The 18,130-nt window shown below is 47.3% G+C and overlaps 1 protein-coding gene across 1 annotated transcript in view; it reads right to left on the minus strand.

Annotated features, from left to right (window-relative positions):
- Positions 1–9,159: 9,159 nt before the first annotated feature.
- The window catches only part of IQCE (IQ motif containing E), a 37,340-nt gene continuing 28,369 nt past the window's right edge, over positions 9,160–18,130 (minus strand). Inside the window, exons 16-21 of the mRNA XM_053364520.1 lie at positions 16,626–16,790; positions 15,869–15,892; positions 15,231–15,353; positions 13,396–13,523; positions 10,608–10,729; positions 9,160–9,351 (exon numbers count right to left, since the gene is read on the minus strand). Of these exons, the coding sequence (XP_053220495.1) occupies positions 9,188–9,351; positions 10,608–10,729; positions 13,396–13,523; positions 15,231–15,353; positions 15,869–15,892; positions 16,626–16,790 (726 nt within the window). The 3' untranslated portion in view covers positions 9,160–9,187. The remainder of the gene's footprint in view (positions 9,352–10,607; positions 10,730–13,395; positions 13,524–15,230; positions 15,354–15,868; positions 15,893–16,625; positions 16,791–18,130) is intronic.

Here is an 18,130-nt window from a genome sequence, read left to right on the forward strand (position 1 = left end):
GGGGGTAGGTGCACATAGGAATGAACACTCTCAAGTGTGTCCAATTAGAAGCTGCAACAGGAAAGAGAAAGGAATACAAAACTCATTGGCATCATTTTAAATGTTTGTCTCATTCTCATAAGAAAAGCCCTGCTGGATGAGACCTGCAGGTGGTGAAGGCAATGTCTGCTCCCAGGTCACCTAGGTACTAAGGCACAGCCTCCCTTACTATGGCAAGGCACATTGTATTTCTATTTAATTCATTTACCTCTACGGCTATAAATTAGCATATGCATTTTTGTAATGCAAATCTGTCTCATTTGGGGGGGGGAAAGTTGATGCATTTCCTCTTTTTTGGCAGTATGCAAGCAGTTACCCTGCACACACCAACTTGCTCCTCCGCTAGCGATGGATAAGGTAACAACATTTGCAAGATGGCTCCATTTGCCCACCACAGACATGCAGGTGGTTGCAGAGGAATGTCTCCCTTAGAAGCATAATGACCTTGTTGGCTTCCTTGATGTCAAGCTTTTTAAATGGACTTCTACCTTTGAGGGAAAGCCCTGTCGCAGCAGTGGTTGTAAAAACTCGTGCAAGATGATGCCATATGGTGATACGACTGCTGATGAGTTCTTTCTGCATGATGTGCCAAAGGCATATTTATTCCCTGTGCTCCCACCCCCCCACCCTCACGCAGACCAGCATTTGAGGAGTGGGTTTATCTGTGTTGTGATTTCTCCATGAGAGTTATAAAGATTGCAATTCCACTGCAAACAGCCCACATTTGGGAATGATACATCATTATTTCCTATGGGTTTGTCCCTATGGTTTTGTACAAGGCCAGAAAAACAAAAACAAAAATGCACACTCTCTTTTGTGTTTATTGAACGTGACTCTTGTTCCTGGAGGCAGGGAGCAGTGATTCCATAGCAGCAACCTCACACAATGGAAACCTTCAGCCACCTGGATGTTGATGTCTGTTTTTAATTAAGACCCCTGAAATATAGTTCATGCTACATCAAACTATCTAGCAGTTGCACGATGTGGAACTGAGATCTCAGCAAGCAAAAAATGGTGAGGTTGATTATTTATTTATTTGCATGCTGTTCCCCCGTTTGTGGCAAATGCCAGAAAGTCAGGCTATGACCTTAGCTGCGCCAGGGGATTAGTCGACAGGAAGTCAGAGAGAGGTCAATGCACCAGATGTCTCCTCAGCACTGCTTTTGGCACCCTGTTCTACTCTTACAACAAACGCAAAGGTTGAAAAATTTCAGCTGTACAAACCAGTCCTTGGCTATTTACACTACCAATTTTTTGGGGGGTCACATTACTCCCTACTGAATGAAGCATCCTATGACTGTATAGGAGATTTCACAGGGCCGTCCAACTTCCCACAAGAGCTCATGCAAGTATCCGTAGCCTCCAGGGCGGGGGCGCCCCAACCAAGGCAGAAAGCTCAAAAGCTTTTTCTGTGCTGGGTGCTGCTTTGGTTACATGATGCAGAAAGGGTTTATAAGCTCTCCGCTTTGCCTTGGGGAGCAAAGCCTTTTTGGCAGATGGCCTCTGGGAGGGCTGGGCCTGCTCTCTCTCACCCCCCAGCTGTGGGGCAGTTCCAAGATTTGGGGTACATGCCGCTTGGAACTATACCTTCGTGTAAGACGTGATTGTACTGTGCATATATTCCACTCTGGCCCTGCCTGATGTCTTGGGATTTTGGGTGTCTGTATCTTTGCCCTATGAGAAAGGGAGGCAGCCAGCCTAGTGGTGTAGATTATGTGGGTCTAGCTACTGATCTGAAAGAAAACGTTCCTTGAAAGTCACAGAATCATAGAATTGTAGAGCTGGAAGTCAGTGGTCACGGGTTCAATCCCTGGCATCTACAGATAAGACAGGAAGAGACTCCTGTCTGAAACCCTGAAGATGATGCCATTCTGTGTAGATAAGACTGAGCTAGATGGGTGGCGCTGTGGGTTAAACCACAAAGCCTAGGACGTGCCGATCAGAAGGTCGGCGGTTCGAATCCCCGTGACGGGGTGAGCTCCCATTGCTCGGTCCCTGCTCCTGCCAACCTAGCAGTTCGAAAGCACGTCAAAGTGCAAGTAGATAAATAGGTACCACTCCAGTGGGAAGGTAAACAGCGTTTCCGTGTGCTGCTCTGGTTCGCCGGAAGCGGCTTAGTCATGATGGCCACATGACCCGGAAGCTGTACGCCGGCTCCCTTGGCCAGTAAAGGGAGATGAGCGCCGCAACACCAGAGTCGGTCACGACTAGATCTAATGGTCAGGGGTCCCTTTACCTTTACCTTAGATGGGCCAATGGTCTGACTCAGAATACGCCATCTTCCCGTTCTCCAAGCGTGTGGCACCATTTGCTGCTCTGCCTCAGTAAGCACAATGTTCTGAGTTGGCCTTCACCCTCCCCCCCTCCAAAAAACCCCCCACCATCACTACCAGGAATAAAATCCACTTTCTGTCCCAGCAGCAAGCCAGTTTACCGGCTGGCCATTCTACCTACACCTTTATAATGTCAACTCCCTCATAAACCCGAAAAGATTACCGTATTTTTCGCTCTATAGGACGCACTTTTTCCCCTCCAAAAATGAAGGGGAAATGTGTGTGTGTCCTATGGAGCGAATGCAGGCTCCCTGGCTTCAGCGATAGCAAGGCAAAGCCTCCGAAGCCTGCGCTCCGGAGGCTTTGCGTTGCTTCTGCTGAAGCCAGGAGAGTCTGCTCTTTGAGGCTGGCGGTGGGGAAAGCAGCGCTTCCCCCATCGCCAGCCCCAGAGGATGGGGGGCAGCAGGAAGGCGCGCAACGCCTTCCCGCTACTCTCCAACCCGGCTTCGAGGCTGGCGGTGGGGAAAGCAGCGCTTCCCCCATCGCCAGCCCCAGAGGATGGGGGGCAGCAGGAAGGCGTGCGACGCCTTCCCGCTACTCTCCAACCCGGGTTGGAGGCTGGCGGTGGGGAAAGCAGCGCTTCCCCCATCGCCAGCCCCAGAGATTGGGGGGCAGCGGGAAGGCAGCGATGCCTTCCCGCTACTCTCCAACCCGGGTTGGAGGCTGGCGGTGGGGAAAGCAGCGCTTCCCCCATCGCCAGCCCCAGAGATTGGGGGGCAGCGGGAAGGCAGTGATGCCTTCCCGCTACTCTCCAACCCGGGTTGGAGGCTGGCGGTGGGGAAAGCAGCGCTTCCCCCATCGCCAGCCCCAGAGATTGGGGGGCAGCGGGAAGGCGCGCAACGCCTTCCCGCTACTCTCCAACCCGGGTTTGAGGCTGGCGGTGGGGAAAGCAGGGCTTCCCCCATCGCCAGCCCCAGAGGATGGGGGGCAGCAGGAAGGCGCGCAACGCCTTCCCGCTACTCTCCAACCCGGGTTGGAGGCTGGCGGTGGGGAAAAAAGCGCTTCCCCCATCGCCAGCCCGAGATTGGGGGGCAGCGGGAAGGCGTGCGACGCCTTCCCGCTACTCTCCAACCCTCCTGTGGGCTTTTGGGGGAGATGGGGGAATTCCCCCACCTCCCGCAAAAGCAGGCAAAAGCCAGGCGCTCTTTAAAGGGGCTCCGTGGCTTCTGCTGGCTTTTCTAGGAGGTGGGGGAATTCCCCCACCTCCTAGAAAAGCCCGCAGGAGCCGCGCACCCTTTAAAGAGTGAGCGGCTCTTTGGGGCTTTTCCCCAAGGAGGGAGAAGGGACTGACTGGCCGAGTCAGTCCCTTCTCCCTCCTGCGGGCTTTTGCGGGAGATGGGGGAATTCCCCCACCTCCCGCAAAAGCAGGCAAAAGCCGTGCGCTCTTTAAAGGGGCTGCACGGCTTTGCTGGCTTTTCTAGGAATTCCCCCACCTCCTAGAAAAGCCCGCAGGAGCCGCACAGCCTTTAAAGAGCGAGCGGTTCTTGGGGGCTTTTCCCCAAGGAGGGAGAAGGGACTGACGGGCCGTTTCAGTCCCTTCTCCCTCCTGGTCGAAAAGCCCGCAGGAGTCACGCGGGGCTCCTGTGGGCTTTTGCGGGAGGTGGGGGAATTCTGCCACCTCCCGCAAAAGCAGGGAGAAGGTCTTGGAGTAGCGCACAGGCTGCGTGCAGCCTGTCCACTGCTCCCAGAGCTGGGGGGGGAATCATATTTTTTCCTTGATTTCCCCCCCTGAAAACTACGTGCGTCCTATGGTCCGGTGCGTCCAATCGTGCGAAAAATACGGTAACAAGCACCAATCTGAAAGCGACTCCGCTGTCCTGCGGAAATGCAAACCTCTCCCCCTCACCTCTCGCTCACACATGCTTTGTTCGTAGCTCTCTCTTACGGCTTGCTATTGTGGGAAGGAAGATCTGGTTCCATCAAATTACTCACACTAGTAGCTCCCCAGGGACTGGAGTCTGGGAAACATTTTGCTCCTGTCTTGGCCTTTGTACACACTCCGAGTTTTGTATGAAAGCCTGGGGTTTTGCCATGGACTGCGGAGGTGCCTCTGAGCCTCAATTACAGGCTTCCAGCCTCCTCTCCCTGCACATCAGATGTATTCAGCCTCTAGATGCAAGTATGCCCCCCCCCCCGCTTACGTCATTGACAGTGCTTAGCCGTGTGTTCAGAGCTGTTCAGGAATCATATCCAGCCTGCGCACCAGAGCTACCTTCTGCGCCCCTGACAATGTGACTGGAGCAGCGGATGGAATTAATTTACCTGATGGTGTAAACCTCTCTCCCGATTGCCTGGCCTCTGGACAGCTCCCAGCAGCTGCCTCTGGAAGCCCTACAAACAGCGTTTCCACTGATGGGATTAAGCAAAAATCATCTGCTCTGTACCGCAGCCATCCTTTTTGGCTGCAAGTCCTGGCATGAATGATAGCAAGTATCAGATAGAGAACAGACTTATGTCCCCGACTTAACAAGCATTCAGCATAAGCGAGGGAGCCAATTTCTCTCTTTTATGTAGAGGGGCGTTGGGGGGGTGGGGGCAGAGAGACTCACTGGAAGAAGAACAAGCAATATCTTCCAAAGGACAGAGCTCTGGGCTTCATGGACGCATTAACGGTAACCACTTGCCACTAAAGAAAGGCTACCTTTCCCCCTCCTGGCCTGCGATGCATTCAAGTTGTCGTAATGACAGCCCAGAAAGTTTTCCTCTTTTGTCTTTGAAAAACAACGGAAATCTCACAAAGGTTGAGGAGCCCCAGCCAAGATGCAACGTTCCCATCTTGATTGCTAATAAGCAGGCCGGTAAATGCAGCAAAACCCCAAAGGGGAAAGACGGCAGCCAAAGGGCAATGTTCCAGGAATGTCAGTCATAATGGTGGTTTGGAATCTCCTTCTTAAGATGCTGCAGGCCAGTGAATGCCAATTGCTGAGAAGCAACACTCGAGAGTGGCTATTGCATTCCAGTCCAGTTAGTTAGGCTTCCCAAAGGTATTTGACTGGCCACTGGAGGGAGAAGACTGCTGGCCTAAGCGGCCTTCAGCTTGACCCCGTAGGGCTCTTTTTATGGAGGAAATGGCACTTAGTTTCATGATAGTGCAAGTGGCAGCATAGGCCCAAGTTGTGGCAGAGACTATCAGCAACACCCCACAAAGGTGAAGTGACCCCTGACCATTAAGTTCAGTCGCGGACCTCGGGGGTTGTGGCGCTCATCTCGCTTTACTGGCTGAGGGAACCAGCGTTTGTCCGCAGACAGCTTCTGGGTCATGTGGCCAGCATGACTAAGCCGCTTCTGGCGAAACCAGAGCAGCGCACGGAAACGCTGTTTACCTTTCCGCCGGAGCGGTACCTATTTATCTACTTGCACTTTGATGTGCTTTCAAACTGCTAGGTGGGCAGGAGCCGGGACCGAGCAACAGGAGCTCACCCTGTCGCGGGGATTCGAACTGCGACCTTCTCATCAGCAAGCCCTAGGCTCTGTGGTTTAGACCACAGCGCCACCTGCGTCCCTACACCCCACAAAAGAAGGAAGCATTTCCTCCAGTGGAGTTTCTGTGTGAGAGAGTGAGTGAATGCACAGAATCTCCCTAATTATTATTTTTTAGTTCTTTTGATTGGAAGCAAAGATGCCTCTGTGCCCACACAGTGAAAGCAGGATGGAGCCTGCTGTATATAATCCCCAGCCCTTCAGGACCGGCTTGGAGGAAATGCACCCCACAAAAGAAGGAAGCATTTCCTCCAAGCCGGTGATGAATGGCTGGGGACAGGTTTATACATAGCAGGCTCCATCCTGCTTTTACTGTGTGGGCACAGAGGCATCTTTGCTTCCAATTTGAAGAACTAAAAATTTTTTTAAAAAAATTAGGGATATTCTGTGCATTAACTCACACACAGAAACTCCACTGAATGTATTGTACAAATGGTTACTGGTTTTGCTCAAAACAAATCCAGCTCTGGCTGCAACCCTAAATACATACACTAGGAGCAAGCTGAACTTGACTCAGTGGGGCCTGCTTCACACGCATAGGATTGTGCTGTTGGTTTACCGGGCTTCACCTTCCCAAGATCCACTTGAGTGTTTGCAGATATCCATTGTGCCAATATAATAGTTACATCCCTGGAAAAGACCCTGATGTTGGGAAAGATTGAGGGCACAAGGAGAAGGGGACGACAGAGGACGAGATGGTTGGACAGTGTTCTTGAAGCTACCAGCATGAGTTTGACGAAACTGTGGGAGGCAGTGGAAGACAGGAGGGCCTGGTGTGCTCTAGTCCATGGGATCACGAAGAGTTGGACACGACTAAACGACTAAACAACAACAACAATATCCTATGGCATCATTTCCCCGCATCCGGCAAGAATTTAACCACTCAGCTAATGGCTTGGCAGCCAGATCCATGCGCTACAGTGCATGACACAAACCATGTAAACGCCGCAATATTTTGATATACCTTTTGTTTTGCAAACATTGCTGGCAGGGGATAGGTAGCTTTCTCTGATCCTTAAAATAAGACAGATGTTTGTTGTCATGCAAGTGGATCATATATGCTGCCACTCCACACACCAAATCCCCCAAAGAAACAACATGTTGATTTGTTCCAAGTAATGATGTATAGCAGAGAAGGCAGCCCTTGGCTTGCGGGGCAAATCTGTGCTCCACTATCCCTACTGAACTTCAGAAATGGGCGCCATGTTTTTTCCTCTGTTTCACCTGTAAGGACAGTAAGTCCCAAAAGTGTTTGCTATGGTGTTGTGTTGCTGTTTCATGCTCATTCTGGAATGGTAAAGGGCCATTTCAAAATATGAGGAGATCTGTCAGGAAGCATCCATTCATCCCCTATTTATACATTCAGCAAAATCATGTGGCAGAGATCTTCTTGGGCTGTGCCACTTTAAAATGCAAATGAAGGGTATGTGTGTTTTTTTGAATGATCCCACCTCAAAACAAACAAAAACACAAGATTTCCCACATGTTGGAAACTTGCACATCAGAGAGTTATGCCAGAGGTGTGCGGCATTAGCTTCCTGCTTGCAAGTGTGCATGCAGGAGCAACCCCACATTTGCAGGATGAAATTGTACAATCCAGGAAGAGTTCTATGAAGAGATTTTTGTAGAACATGTAAGTTTTGCTGCAAGATTTGGAAAATAGCTCCCCACAGCTTCTCTTCCCAACATAATCCTGCAAGAGGTAACAGGGAGCCTCTGAGTGCTACAGGTAAGGAGAGCAAGGCATTTCATGGTACTTTGCAGTAAGAAATGTCTCTTAAGGGCAGAGGCAACAAAGCTTATGCCACTATGCTGATGGCAACATTCATCCTTTCCTCTGGTATGAACTGGAAAGGCATTTCCAAGATCTTGCAGCAATTCATGCTTGCCTGCCACTTAGGAAGTGGTCTTACTAATGCAAACTTGTCGCTTAAAATAGGGATGGGCATCAGAGTATCTGGGACTTGCTTTTTGGGCGGCACAGGGCAGAGCAGGGGCTTCTTCCTCCTCCATTGCAAATGTGGGTGTCTGATAAGTGGCACATGTACAATCAGCAGGATGATCAATGGGCAAGAGCAGCCCTTCCATCTTACACTCCAGAAGGCGAGCAAAGAAGATGAGTGATTGCCATGGCTCCTGAATAAATCTGAATAATTCATCAAGTCACAAATAATGACAAGACAGGAGACTGAAGCATCCTCCTCCAAGCAGGAACTGTAATTTAGATTCCCAACTTTATCTGCAGTAGCGTTCAGATGGACTATAGCTCAGGGGTAGAGCTGGGCAGGCAGAAGGTCCCGGGTTCAATCTCAGGCCTCTCCAGTTGAAAAGGAATAAGGAGCAGGCAATGGCAAAGACTTTCTCTGCATCAGGATCTTGGTGAGCTGCTGCCAGTCAGGGTACCCTCTCCTGGGCTTTAGAGACCAATCAGCAGACTGAGGAACCTAGGAAGTTCTTTCATACAAAGGTGATCACACAAAGCTACCGACTGAAATGCAAGCGCAAGGCATTTCTTGGTTTGGGGCAAAATGAACACTTCTGAGAGAGAGAGAGAGAGAGAGAGAGAGAGAGAGAGAGAGAGAGATTATCTATGTTAGTTAAGTATGGTTGTTAATCTACCACAGGTTTGGAGATACAGGCTCATCTCCAGTGAAGGAGATGGGAGTCTTGCGAGAGAGCCAGAAGATAATGAAGTCTGGAGCCTGTTGATTTTATATGACTTAGCAAAAGCTTAATGCCAGACTTGACTCCTAGCCCCTTCATCTTCTACAATCTCAGTGAGTTGTATCTTCCCTTCCTGGACATATCCTTTTGCTCTGGAGTCTTTGAACAAGTTGGCTCCAACTGATTTTGGTTCAAGAACCAGGCAAAGCTCAGAAATTCACAGGGTTTCTGTGTTTCATGCCAAAGCACTGGTCCCACAGAACTGTTTGTTTAAGGGCATCACTATCTTTTACAAGGAAGGTGCCCTCACCTTTAAGGACCTTGTACTGGGGCATCCAATTGAAAGGTGAATTGGCATGGCCAAAAGTTGGGTACAAAACATGAACTGTGGGAAGTGAGAATAACTTGGGGATAGCTTGGGGTACCAAAACAAGTTTGAATTCCTACCATGCGGACTAGCAGGGGCAGAATTTGCCAGTACCTGTGAATTATAGGGAAATGGATTTGCAAAAGATGCTCTCCCCTGTCCCTTAGGAACCACCTCGCAAATGTGGTCTTAACCATCTTTAGCTCTTTCTCTCTCTTTCTCCTTTGTGAAAAACTAAGCCGAGTAGCATAGCCTGGACAACTTCACCTCACCAAGCAAGACTAAAATGTCCTTCACTGTCACGCTAGGAGTGCAGCAGAGAATGTGACAAATGGCTGGTGAAATCATGAGATGATGTTTTCTTCACTGGTGATGGAGACACTGTGATGATGTCATCCGAGTCATCCGACTGAACTTCATCTGCAGGTGGCGAGGGAGAGGGCTGCAGCTGATCACGGGAGGATGTGGCTGAAAGAACAACAAACGAAACAGGAGAGTGGATAAAAATGGCCAAAGTCTTTCTGTTAAGAACAACAAGGTTTCAGAATGGGTTATGAATAATTCTGATTTCCCTTTTCTGCTTCCACACTGACACAACCTCTCATGCACAAAAGGAAGGCAGGCATTAAACCAATCATCAGGATTTACATGTAAATGAGAGTGCACGCTCCACCTTCTCTCCTATGGTACTGCACTCCTTCCTCATTTTGAAATATATTGCTTTCCACTGCATCAAAATACAGTAACCTTGATCAAACCATGACGCAATGCCTTAAGCCCTACAACACATGAAGTGAGGAGGGAGAGAGCATGCAAGCACAGGAAGTCTCCTGCATGACCCTCCAAGCCATGGTCTGGAAGATTGCCCCCAATGCACCCACAGGTTCTTCTGGGACAAGATAAAAGCAGACTCTAAGCAGAAACAGGAGGAAACCACCAATGAATACTAATTAGAAAAGTCTTCCATCTGGACATTAGCAATTCAACTCCAATTCAAGTAATAAATAGCAGTAGCACAATAGACAATCTATTTCCCCCCGGTGTGATGGCCCTCTTTATGTGTTTGAATTACATCTTGGGCTGCTGTTTTCTTCTGGAACAGTTAAGCAATTAAATAATGATAGTTATTAACCTTCACAACAACCCTGTGAAGTAAACAGTAATTGATACCTAACTCAGAGGCCTGTGCAAAAAATAAAAATCAATGTGATGGAGTGGCTGTCGACAAATAAAAGTTATAACAACTGAAAATCAATGAAGCCGTCACTCTGCTGCAAGATTGAATACTGAGCCCCTACTTAGCCTCAGGTTTGTTTTGAACTCCGTTGAGACTGAAGACTTGGATGATGCCTTCCTAGAAAAGATTGCCAAACATTCAAAAAGGAGAGATCTAGTAGTCATGGGAGACTTCAACCACCCCAATATCTGCTGGAACTTAAATTCTGCCAAGAATGTAAGGTCCAACAAATTCCTCCATTGCCTCACTGACAACTTCATTTCCCAGAAGGTGGAAGTAGCAACAAGGGGGTCATCTATCCTGGACCCGGACCTCACCAACAGGGAGGAACTGATTGACAAAGTGGAAGTACTGGGAACCTTGCTGAGCCTACTGCTCACAGCAGTCTCCTTTTGGACAAGATTAATTAGAACCAAAGTTCAAGGGAGCCCACTGCAAAAACCTACGATTGATTTTAAGCCCAGACTGGGGAAGTAAATGAGATTACCATGAACAGCTGAGGTGAAGGCTAGAGGCGAATATTTGAATGGAGACCAGACTGGCTTCTTCTCTCCACTGTCAGGGCCTGCGTGGCTCGCTCTCTCATCTCCAGGACCAGGGATCAGAGGCCTGCAAAATATGTGGAGAATTGGCAAGAGTTGTAAAAATAGCTCCCAGCAGAAACTGGGCCCAGAGTCAGAGAGATCCAGCCATAAAGGAGGAGACCTATGATAATAACTAGCACAGGCCTGAGGCTTTAAATCAGATGCAGAGGTTCACTGGTAGGCAGGCAGGCAAGCATTCATCGTTTTGTTTAATCTCCATGTAGAAAGCATCTAACGTGACTTAACACTATGTTGGGCGGCACATTGTGGAACGGGCATAGAGAAACAGAGCAAGCCTGAAGAACCCAGGTCTCTGTGTTCCTGCTGTTTGAGAAAGACACTCCTCAAAGATGGAAGACAATTTTGTAACACCTTGAGTGGGGAGGTTTTTCTGGCATAGTCTGTTAAATGGCACCTAAATGTAACACACACCTTGGGAACTCAGGATGGGCCACCTGCTTAAGACTCAAGCATTATACTGCTACATTTATTTATTTATTGCCTGGGTTTTGGATTGCCTTTCAAGATAAAAATCCCCTTTACACATAGGTAAAAGGCACAAACAATGAATGATAATAAATACAATCGGTGCTTTTTTTCTAAAAAAAATGTTTAGGGGTACTCTCATTTTGACTCAAGAAAACCACCATTTTATAGTTCAAATCAGGAAAAATAAATACAATAAGTAGGCAAAAGTACAAAGATTCACAAAATGTTTAGGGGTATGCGTCCCCCCCAGAAGAAAAGCATTGAATAGAAAACATAAGCAATCCTCCCGAGGTAGTTTATGGAAGTCAGAAAAACATAATATGCTTAAGATAACAAAAGCAACAGCATTAAAAAGTTAAAGCAGCAGCAGCAAATAATTAAATTAGATAAGAATACTAGCAGTAGAGAAAACAGCTTTAAATAGTGACAGCAGGTACAACACCACATACCACCCGAAAGCCAAGTGGAGTAAAAAAGATCTTCAGGGCCTTTCTTTAATACCACTGAGGAGGGCGAGGCAAAGGCAGGAGCTCTGACCTCACCCTGCCAAGGACCAGTGATGGAACGGGATGCAGGATCGGTTGTCATGGTCTTAGAGCAAAGAGGCTGTGCTGACACATCGTGCCATGCTGCAGAATAGCTGCATGGATCACATCAAAGGTCCTGCCACTTCACTCTTTTACACAGCACAAAAAAGTGTATTGTTGTTTCAACCACAATGGTCATATCAACTACAGAAAAAAATTATATGCAATGTTGTTTGCAGATGACACAGCCTTATACGTCAAGGAGGCTCTACAGAGACTCAGCAACCGTTTTGCCCAAGCCTGTGGGAAGTTCGGCCTCACCATCAGCCTGACGAAGATCAACATCCTGGGCCAGGACATCGACAGCTCTCCACGCATCCGCATTGGTGGCCACACGCTTGAAGTGGAAGACAAATTGGTCTATCTGGGTTCCACCATAACCAGCAAGCTGCCCATTGATGCTGAACTGCACAAGCATACTGGCCAGGCAGCTACGGCGGTGGCTCACCTCTCCAAAAGGGTACGGGAGAATGTGATGCTAACAAGACAGGCGGATGCCAGCGACAACATCAATATTTAAACACAACATCTACCGACATATATCTTTATATTAAAATAATAATATACAAAAGGTTAAAATATATATTAAAATAGAAAAGGTTAAAGGGACTAATTGTTGTTGGCATCTGTCTTGGGAGATATTGGAAGAGTGCGCCTTTGGGGGGTGAAGTCAAACCACTGGAAGGTTGCAGTGCCTGCTGTGGCTGTAGAGACTGATGCAGGAGAGACATGTTTTGTTGCAGCTGGGGCAGATGAAAGCCTCTGGTTGTGTTGATGCAGGTGTACCATGGCATTATAGCAAAATCGTCCAATAAAATAACATGGTGATTATCAGGGGGGGGGGGGGAAACCACAGCTTTTGGGCAGCTACAGCAAATCCTGTAACTCTGCCATGAATTTCTCAGACTCAAACACAGATAGGTGATTTTCGCTTGATCATCCCCATGAGGTATCTTACTTAACAAACTCAGAATATATACAGCACTTGAAATCTTCAAGGTATTGCTCAACCTTTCACGAGCTTGCCACTATTATTTCCCGTAGAGGCCAGCTTGCCTACTCTAAGGAGCACAAAAAAGATCATTGTGGGGCACATGTGGGATTGGGACCTAGGCCAGTTAGGGCTGATCTACGCTGTCAGCAGGATCACATGGAATCATAAAAAAAGATGGAAACAGCTGGAATTCCTTGTGCAGGTAAACAAACCATTTCTGATCCAAAGTTGTTTGGAACCATTTCTGACCCAAAACTTAGAGGGGCAAATGAAGGACCTTCAGAATCTTTTAAATCAGTTCAGGGGAAAAAAGCTAATGTGCTCTTGTTTTCCTTTTCAGCCAAGCTGCTTGATGTTCTGGAACAACATTGCCTGGCATCTGGGCTAGACTGTGGAAGACTAAATGGAAATACAAAGGAGGGGGAGAGGGTGAAGACAGCAGAAGAGTTGAACAGCATGGGAGAAGTCAACATTAGCCTCGTCGCCTGCAGCTCCATTTTGCTGGTGCAAATATTGTTATACTGTTTGGCCCAACCTGGGCTCCAGATCATGATCTTCAAGCCATTGACAGCAAGATTTGTGAAACTCAAATCTCATTAGAACAAGCCACTCCTGGCTTACCTTTCCTCAAGGTGGGTGCGTGCCGTGTGAGCCCTGAAAACGGACTGCACAAGCCTCACAGCATCTTCTTCTGCTTTGTAATCAGCAGCTGTTTGTGAAGAGCTGGACCCACGAGACGAAAGTGAATTCTAGGAGCACAAATAGGAACAAGGTGTTGGCATTCAATATGTCAATTGGCAACTTAACAGATTCTGCTGTTTCTGACCTCAAAGCATTCCTTATCCGTCAACAAAAAGAAAAAAGAACTGGCCTGCTTTTCAGCTGTAGTAGTTTGGGAATGCCAGTAGATTCCTGGGGCTGCCAATGCAAAGTTGATCCAGCCTTCTTACCGCTTGCTCAATGAGAAATTTGGCATCGTTGATATATAAATATGGGAGAACAAAGGAGCAAGGATGCGGGCTATCAAATATTCTGGCCTTTAGATGAGACACCTCTGGGTTGAGAAGCAGCAGCTTTCACTAAGCTGGCTGAATATGGAAGGGATTCAGCAATTTCCCAACACTGAACAGTCACTTAAAAAAAATGTTTGAGGGCAGAGAAATTAATATATTAGGTCCCCCAACCACATACTGTATTCTAGTTCTGTCCATGGTTATCAATCACTGCCAAAAATTCCAATCAGCCAAAAACAACAGCCAAATCAAGTTCAAAAAAGGGACCTTATTTTCTTTTTTAATTTTTATTTGTTCAAACTACTTATAAAGAAAACATTATTTTCTTAATTTGGTCCTCCTCTTGCATAATGCAAGAGCAAAATTAGGAAATACTGGCAGGAAGATTCAGACATTATTCAAGCTGGTTTCACAACAAGATCTCAACAACAAATTTGGTTGGTCACTTGACAGTAAACATCAGAATGAGTTTAGCCTTAACTTTTTAGCAGCGGAAAAGCCATCTGTTGTATAATGCTGGAAAAACGCTTTTACCCATAGATTTTGGTTAAGGAAAGAATGGAAAAGTATGGGCATAAGGAGAACAGCCCTTAGAAGGATGGGATAAAACAGCGACTTCCAAGGATTAACATTGCAACAGAAATGCTGTCATCTTATGTCAAGCGAAGGGACATACGATGCTTATGCAAAAGTCTAGAAACAGTTTATACTTAAAAGGAGTTTATTGGGCATTGATGGCTAGAAGCCCCTAATTCAAATGGCCTCTGACAGCTTCTAATGGCTGGTAGTTTCTAAAGTCCTGGACAACTACAGCAATTTGGGCGCAGCCTAATTCAGAGGCCATCTACCCTCTGAATACAGTCTGCTGCCGGGCAACTGAGGTGTCCAAGGGGGTGGGGGAGAGGAAAAAAGCTTTTATGTCCTGTTTGTGGGCTGCCTAGAAGCATCTGGTTGGCCATGGGCTGGACTAGATGGACCTTTGGACGGATCCAGACCTTTGGCTCTTCTCCTGTTAAAAGGCCAGTTTGCCCTCCTGGGGAAGTGGGGAAATGTCAACAATAAAATAGTAAACTGGCTTGACAGAGACACGGGATAAATTTGTTCCTATTTGTTTTAAACTAAATCCGTGTGGTTTGATTTTATTATTAAAAGGTGTATAAAGACAAGAAGCAAAGCAAAGCAAAGCCTACAGTTGAAGGTCCAGTATTATAGCAGGACTAGAGATTGGTACAGTGTTCTCAAAGCTACTAACATGAGTTTGACCAAACTGCGGGAGGCAGCGGAAGACAGGAGTGCCTGGCGTGCTCTGGTCCAGGGGGTCACGAGGAGTCGGACACGACTAAACGACTCAACAACAACAAAAGAGCTTGGGATCCCGTTCCTTTGCCCTGCAGACCATCAGCATATCAGGGGAAAACATGCTGTGGCTGCACTTCTACTTGCCCTGATAGCTGCCTTGTGTCCTGTTCGAGGTACGCTGGGAGAGTTTCGACCTTGTGCGTTAATTGATAATAGTTTCTGCCGAGCCAAGTGTCCCCTGAAAGCTGCCTGGAGCACAACAACCGCCTGAGAGAGAGCGCAGGGGGAGAGAATAAAATGAATGGATGCTAAGTCCCTTGAAAGATGGCAGCTACACATTCCATGCACAGCCCCAGGAAGAAATTGTGTTCTAGTAAAGGACTATTTTCTTGGCTCTATAAAGGTATTCCTGCCAATCAAAAGGCAAGCTGAACTACTGATCTCCAATTCAAAAGTTGGTCCCGGCCAATGAAAGATAAAAGAAACCTACTTATGCACAGGTTAATTTGAAAATTCACATACAATCAAATCTGCTGAATGAAATCACACCTCAGCAGCTAACATTTCATTGGCAAGGCTACATTAATGTCTTGGGTCTCCAACTACCCATTAGACTTTGCCACTGATACTAACATGTTTCTAGGTGATGCAAACTGCAGAAAAACTGCTCAAGACCTGAATGACTGAGAACAGAAGCAATTGAAACTATTAGTTGTAGGCCTGCAACCATTAGATTAACTTTAAAAAAATCAATTCAGCTAAGAAGAGTTTACATTACTCACCTCATCCAGTGCAGCCCTGTCAATCTGAAATGGATAAACATTGGACTAAAATGAGGCCTTTTCCATTCTTTTCAGCTAAACTTGGTCATTCTACTTTTGGATTTGGTGTATGCCCCTGGTGCTCAGAGGCTCATCAAACATTTTGCATTTTATATCACTACAATTATTTATACCTTGCTTTTGCGAACAATGTGTTCCAAAGCAGCTTGTGAGGAAATGTACAAATACAACAATAAAAGAGATTAAACGTATATTGATCTTAGATTAAGTCCAAGTCGTATTCCCACCCGGTGTAATTCATATTCCTTGGTATTATCTGAGCAGTTATGTATGACCATAGGACTTATGTGGAGTCAAGCCAGTGGTCCACCTAGCCATGTCTGGCCAACTCTTGACTGGCAGTGGCTCGGTCTCAGACAAGGGTATATTGTCTGCCTCTCATCCAGGACATCTTTGTAGATGGAGCGTGGGACCTTCTGCATGAAAAGTGTGAGGCTCTGATAATGATTTAAAGCCCATTTGTTAAAACCAGCATCCTTAACAATTGCCCTGTACAAGCACAGAAATTAGGAGTGGGTGGCTTTTGTTTTTAAAGGATAGATTTGAAAGCATGTTGGCCTTTGAGAGGTGAGGAGGTGCAGAGTCTCACATGCCAAAGGGTGTCACTATCATCCCGGTTCCTCCCGTCCTCCGATTTCTGTACTCTTCTGCTCCAAAAATATACCTCCCCCTCCCTTTGCAGCTGAAAGAGCATCACCTTGGTGTGGTAGGCCTTCCATTGTCTCTGGATGACCCGAGCAGCTTGTTCCTTTCTGTGATGCTCAGGAGAGCAAGGAGGTGGGCACTCCAAATCTGAACCTCTGAACTTTAGCATGCATGCTGGATTCAACGGTCGCCAGCTGGGCTGACAGTTCTGCAGGCCCTTAAAATAACATTGGAGAAAGTATGAATGGGGAAGCAGAAATCCAGAGGAATGGTGATTGCTGCTGTCAAAGGGACAGCTTGGAGGAATGGAATGTTAGCACCAATGAGCAACTGCTTGTGCCAGCGCTGCAAAAAACAAATGTTTTTGTTGTAATACACACACGCACACAAAACCTTAAAAAGGTAAAGGACCCCTGACAGTTAAGTCCAGTTGCGAACGACTCTGGGGTTGCAGCGCTCATCTCGCTTTACTAGCCAAGGGAGCTGGCGTTTCTCCGCAGACAGTTATTCCAGGTCACGTGGCCAGCATGACTAAGCCGCTTCTAGCGAAACCAGAGCAGTGCACGGAAACGCCGTTTACCTTCCCACCGGAGCGGTACCTATTTATCTACTTGCACTTTGACGTGCTTTTGAACTGCTAGGTGGGCAGGAGCAGGGACCGAGCAACGGGAGCTCACCCCGTCGCAGGGATTCGAACCACCGACCTTCCAATCGGCAAGCCCAAGAGGCTCCGTGGTTTAGACCACAGCGCTAGCCGCGTCCACACAAACCTTAAGAAGCCCCATAAACCTCTCAGGTAAGTGAAGATAAAAGGTTGGCATCCTGACCAGTTCACTTGACTACTATTCAGGAAATTTTTGAATTATATAGAAAGAACTGTTTGTTGCTAGCTGAATGGTAGTTCTGAGTCACACACCGAGGGAGGCACCTTCTTTGGAGCCTACTCTCTATTCTTCATGGTTCAGGAGTTGGGGGTCCACAAAAAATATGGAGCAGTGCCAAAGGAGGACTCTCCCTCAGCTGTGCTCTTCCGCAGTGACATAAGAATTAGTATGTATCTGTTTGGACACACATGGTTCTTTCTGTTCAGATGCGACACTAAGCCATAGTTTGATGGAGTTGTGGGAAGTGGTTCCAGCTGTTGGGCCAGATCATTCCTCTCACACATCCTGCTGGTCAACTGACAGGTGGGCAGGATCCAGGTCAAGCCTTTACCTTTATCCAGGTGGGCATGGCTTGGCTGAAATAGCCTTATAGCCCCAATTAGGCCTATAAGTGGAGGTTTGGCATCCCTGGTGTAGTGTTTCATAAATGAGCTTGCTTGAGTCTTGGGCTTGCATGCTCACTCCTTCCACCCTTCTCCTCTGATGCAGGCACAAGAAGATAGGAAAGCACCTGCTTCCTGGCTTAAACTTGTTGGAGCTTCTCATTACGCCTAAACCAGGAACAGCAGTTAGTTTGTAAGAATGAGGGGAGGAGGGGATAGAGACATATGCAAGAAGCAAGAAATTGGAAGGATCAACAAATGAATGACGGAAAAGAAGTCATGCAAACATG

Source organism: Podarcis raffonei, chromosome 14, assembly GCF_027172205.1.
Source record: "Podarcis raffonei isolate rPodRaf1 chromosome 14, rPodRaf1.pri, whole genome shotgun sequence".
Taxonomy (NCBI): Eukaryota; Metazoa; Chordata; class Lepidosauria; order Squamata; family Lacertidae; genus Podarcis; species Podarcis raffonei.